Source organism: Eumetopias jubatus, unplaced genomic scaffold (assembly GCF_037043125.1).
Source record: "Eumetopias jubatus isolate StellerSeaLion01/CBP00866 unplaced genomic scaffold, mEumJub1_p1.0 scaffold_6, whole genome shotgun sequence".
Classification (NCBI taxonomy): Eukaryota; Metazoa; Chordata; class Mammalia; order Carnivora; family Otariidae; genus Eumetopias; species Eumetopias jubatus.
In genome coordinates, this window is record NW_028274812.1 from 75,651,053 (window position 1) to 75,656,247 (window position 5,195).

At 52.5% G+C, this 5,195-nt stretch overlaps 1 protein-coding gene across 2 annotated transcripts; it reads right to left on the minus strand.

The window, feature by feature from the left end:
• Window positions 1–490: 490 nt before the first annotated feature.
• Window positions 491–3,946, minus strand: TPBG (trophoblast glycoprotein). Of its 2 annotated transcripts, none has more exons than XM_028108094.2 (2): window positions 3,759–3,946; window positions 491–2,674 (listed from the first exon to the last, which is right to left on the minus strand). In XM_028108094.2, the coding sequence occupies exon 2, from the start codon at window positions 2,333–2,335 to the stop codon at window positions 1,079–1,081; it is 1,257 nt and encodes a 418-aa protein (XP_027963895.2). In that variant the 5' UTR covers window positions 2,336–2,674; window positions 3,759–3,946; the 3' UTR covers window positions 491–1,078. The 2 variants fall into 2 exon arrangements, with proteins under 2 accessions (XP_027963895.2, XP_027963896.2); XM_028108095.2 differs by lacking the exon at window positions 3,759–3,946 and adding an exon at window positions 3,395–3,474.
• Between the last annotated feature and the right edge of the window lie 1,249 nt (window positions 3,947–5,195).

Below are 5,195 nucleotides of genomic sequence, written 5' to 3' on the forward strand. Positions count from 1 at the left end.
ATAGAACAATTTCATATAGAAAGTTTACTGAAGTAAATAATTTTATTCCATTCTAACAACTTAGCCTCGAAAAAGCTCCAAACTGTGAGCTGTTTATCATATAGAACTCTCCCCTCTTACCAACTTTACAATGCTCTTAAAAAATTGTTTCATGAATAGCATTAACTTTGGGACGCTGAGAAGTCTATTACATGAATATTCAAATTCTCTATTTAAACCCTGAAAGGATCCACCATCTCAAACCTATTTCCAAAGTCTATTTAAGACATTACTTCACTTTCGTTTTCAGCTACAACTAATACCTCAATTACCATCAGAACCAAGACATCATTACCCCAATCATTTTTTTCAAATAGCAAACTTGAACACAACTGTAATTCTTTTAAGAATCTTTATTGAAGTTTTTCTTAACAATTCAGTCTGTTGGATCTCAATGCAGTTTATAAAAAAACTTCAGAATAGTTTCATATAAACTGCAACCAAAAAAGTAATTTACTTTGTCAAAGAAGTTATCTGAAGTTGCAAGTTATTTTTTTGTAATAGGTAGAACAGTAAAATGTAAGTAAGCATGCTCTCGGATGCAGGTGCTCCTGTGTACTATGGAGTTACTTTGAAGAGCTTGCTAAGATCTGCAGGCAGTTTATGGAATGCGTTTATTTTCTCCACAATTTAGGTACATGAGAATAAAACTGATATTTATGAATAAAGAATTTTTTTCGAAAACGTTGAGGCAGCTTCTGTTGAATGCTATCTGTGTGGGCACACTGGCTACACCTCCAACTGTACTAAGAGAAACAGACAGCCAGGAGTCCACGTTCATGCTGAAACTTGAAAAATCCCTCCACACGAGTTGAGTTCCAAGAAAAGAATAAAACAATATGCACAGTTTTTCATTGTCTTACATTAACAAGACACACCAAGAAACTTCACATAACAAGGGAGCAAGTTCCCTTCACTGCTTTCGGTCAAGGTGAGTGGTGTCCATAGTGGAGGGTGGAACTGGAGCAAGCCTAGGACAGAATAAAGCTTAAGTCTACATCTCATGCACAGCTGTCCTTGTTCTGTCCTCGAATGTTTCTCAGACATCCGAATTAGAACTGAGGTTGGTTAACCTGGGGTCCGCGTTGATTTCATATCTGTAGTGATACCCTTCCATGTGATCCCTGCAGGCATCTCTGATGTTATGCATCCACTTTTTTATCCCCTTGCGGTTCAAATACAAAACCAGTAGGAAAATGGCGCCTATCAGGGCTAAAACAATACCTAGGAAGACATAAGAAGTCTGCAGGGATGGAGGGAGGATAGGGTCACATTCCAGGTGGGAGCTGTTGAGTTCCAAGAGGGCCCGATTCCTCATTTTTTCCGGGAATGCACAGGTGAGCCGAGCTTTGCCCTGCACTACCTCTGTCTCCTTGAGCCAGGCCACCATGTCTGCCATCTGACAGTCGCAGACCCAGGGATTGTTGTCCAGGAAGACCCTGACGTGGGGCAGGCTTTGCAACTCTGCCAGGGTGCCATTGTGAAGGACCTTGAGGGCATTGTCCTCCAGGTGGAGGCTTTCTAGGTGTGTCAGGTTGCCGAAGGACACGTAGGTTAGGCTCACCAGAGAGTTGTTGCGCAGATCCAGGTGCCTGAGGCCGGGTAGTTGGGCTAGTACGTCCCGAGGCAAGTACAGGAAGTGGTTGCTGGCCAGTTCTAGGCGCCGGAGCCCGCGAAGCGCTTGGCCGGCTCGTAGGGCAGCCGCCACCATACCCTCGAAGCTCCGGTTCTGCCGCTCGTCGTCAGGGGGCACGATGTGGTTCAGCATCAGTTCCACCAGGGGGCTGGGGGCCGAGAAGCTGGCGTTGCTACCGGAGAAGGCGAAGGCGCTGAGGTTGACCAGCGGGTTGTGGCTGAGGTCTAGCTGGCGCAGGCTGGGCAGATGCTCGAAGGCGTCAGCGCACACCGCCTCCAGGCTGCTGCCGCTGAGGTTGAGAGCGGCCAGCTCGGCCAGCGGCGGCCGGCGGGCGAAGGCGCCGGCGGGGAGCACCGCCAGCTGATTGCCGGTAAGGAAGAGGTTGCGCACGTAGTGAGGCAGGTCCGCGGGCACCTCGGTCAGGTTGCGGTTAACGCATTTGACAGTGCGCGCAGCCTCGGAGCACTCGCAGGGCTGGGGGCATTGGCCTGGCAACGGGGGCTGGGCGGACACCGCGGAGGCCAGGAACGACGCGGAGGAGGTGGAGGGCGCCGAGGAGGTGAGAGAGGACGAGACCCAGCCCAGGAGGACCAGCGCCAGCCGCGCCAGCCGCAGCCGCCCGTCCCCGGCGGCGGGGCCCCGGGAGCACCCCCCAGGCATCGCGGCACGGCTTTCCCCGGAGCTGGGCTGGGACGGCGCCCGCTCCGAAGGCTCGGGAACTGGGTCCGGAGGGTTCGGGCCGGCCGGAAGCGTCTGAGAAAACTTTCCTCTCGTGGGAGCGGAGGAGGGCCGCCGCAGCCGGAACTTGGCTAAGCCCCTCGCCACCGGGCGTTCCCCTCCCGGGGTCGATTCCCCCGCCCCTTCCCTCCAGAAAGTACGCACGGCGGGTCGGGACTCTCGGCTCCGCGCTCCTCCTCCCGCTCCTCTTCCTGCCGCGGCCCCCGGGTGACACCTCCTTGCCTCTTTTGTTGGCGCCTCGCGCTTGATCCGCTCCGGGACCTGGGACAGGCGGGAGAGAAGCGTGAGGAGCGGCGGCGGCCGCAGTTCCCCGAGTGCGGGAGCCAGATTCTCCAAGCCAAGTGTTCCCCACTTAGTTCCCAAGACCTCCCTACGAAAGTCCGTCCAGGTTTCGCCTCCCCCACTCCCACGCACATCCTTACCCGGGAGAGGGGCGCGCGTCCCGAGACACCCAGCATAAAGTCTTCCTTCTGCCAGGCCCACACTATATATACCCTTCCAGCCTCCCGCCCTCCTCCTTTCCCGATCAGATTCGTCCCCCGAGTCTAACTTCTCGCTTAATCCCCCGCGCCTTCCCGACCAAACTTCTCACTCTCCCAGCTCCTTTCCCCTACCGCCTCCGCTGGCGACCTGCCTTCCGGGGTCTCCGCCCCCGCCCGGACCTCTCCCGGTCCAGGTTTGGAGGAGAGGGAAGTTTCAGGTTACAGGAGTCTTTTGATCTCTTTTGGTATCTTCCCGGATTAGCAGGAAGTGGAGGACCTTACAGCTGTCGCCGCCCCCCCGCCGCCGGCCCCCGGCCCGCGCCCCCGCGAGCCCCTGCGATTCCAGAGGGGGTTCGAGTCATCTCCAAAGAGGAGGGGAGAGGCCGCGAACAAAGCGGCTGTGGGACCCTGGACCTACGCTACTCTACCTCCAAAGGATGGGAAGGGGCCGGCGCCGCCTCCGGGTTTTCGCCCTCGCCGCTTGCTCCCCACCGCTCACCTCCGCACCCGTCACCTCCGGAGACGACCGAGTCCCACCAGAGTCTCGGCGACTTCTCGGCTCCGCGCTGCGGGCGCCGACTCTCCTCGCACCCCAGCCCCTGGCCCAGCCTCCGCCGCTGGGAAAAACCAACCCGGGGGGCGGGGGAGAGCCAGGCCTGCCGGAGGGATTTCTCCCGCCGCGCCGCCAACCTTGGCAGCCCTCTGTAGGGGGATTTAAGAAAGGAGACTGGGGGGATCTGGGCCGCGCGCCTCCTCCTGGTGGAAATTAACAAGGAATGTGCCGGAAAAGGTGAGGGAATCCCTTTCTCTCCCCCCCTCCCCTGTATCCTTTGGTGGTTCCTCATTTTGCCTACTGTATTTACCTTGGACAGGAAGAAAACCGCTGGTGAATCTCGTGGAATTCACCCTGGTTTGGGTACGCAGGGCCGTAACAAAATAGGTTTAGGCGTGACAGAGCAACGCGAAGCACCAGCATCAAGAAATGAGCAGAAAATGTAGAGCGGCGGCAGCAGAAACGCTCAGCAAGCTGCAGGGAGCTTCGGAAAGTCTTCCCACCAAAGTGATTCCTTACATGCCAACTTGAGATCTCGGTGTGATTATGCGTCCCCACCTGTCCCGCCCCCGCACTTCTTGGATAGTTACGGAACTTGAGAACCGAGAGAGCCAACTTTAAGGAGGGATAAAAGGATTACTGGAGAGGAGCTTCATTCTTGATTCATTAGCTTTTTTCCTCCCCAAATTAAAAGCAGAGGGAAGAAAAACACAGCAGCCAAAGCATCCTAGAAAGAAAAGGCAAATAGCAATGACTTGAGTCATCCAGAAAAGCGGATGTGATAACGGTGTGTCAGTGCAAGTTACTTAAACTGGGAAAGCCTACGAGGTCGGGTGGGGGATGGGAGGTGGCCGCTCTTGGAGGACGGAAGTTGGTGTAGAAGTCTATCCTCCCAGGGGGTGCCGGGCAGGCTGGGTAGGTGGAGAGGATGGAGTGGGAAAAGGGATAGATGACTTGCCTGGAGGAGCTGTTATATCGGAGAGGTTTAGGGTCCTGAAGGCTCCACCGTTGCTCTCTCAATAACTGTATCCCCAGTAATTTTCCTGAAAGGGTGAAAAGGTGCTGGTATTCCAGGTCTTCATTTGAAAATTCTCTTCATTTGTGAGAGAAAATGGCAAATAGAGGAAATAGTTGGGGAGATTAAGTTCTGGAAGGTAATATAAAAAAGGACCAAATGAGGAATGCTGAAGTTTGTGCCTATGACATGGGCCTTTAGCTTGAAAGAATGCCCCAACTCTCAAGCCGATACCTGATTACTTTTGTGAAAAGAGATAATCTGCACGGTCAACAGCAAAAATGGCCCAGACAAGACCTAGAGGGGCTGGAGACTGCAGAGATTTGTATAAAAAGCCAGTTTTGTTAATTTGTATCTTCATGGTTATCTTCTAAGTTTCTTTTTTTTTTTTAATTTTTAGAAGTGTTTTGCAACAAGAATATGAAACACTTTGGAAAAAGAATCTCAAAAGCTATAGTCAAGTTCTGTATCTGTACTGTGGTAGTGGTTACATAAATCTGTATGGGTTAAAATTCATGAAACTTTATACACCAGAGTCGATTTTACTGTATGATAATTTTTAAAACAAAATTAATTACTCAGGGGAACAATTGTAGTAATGCTTTGGCATGGTATTAATTCTGGTTCTGATCTAAAGAGCAAGTACTCAAGGAGAATGAGAAGCACTTTAGAATTTAGAAAGATAATATGTCTCATCTGATCCTCAAACCAACTTGGCAATATCGCTATCAT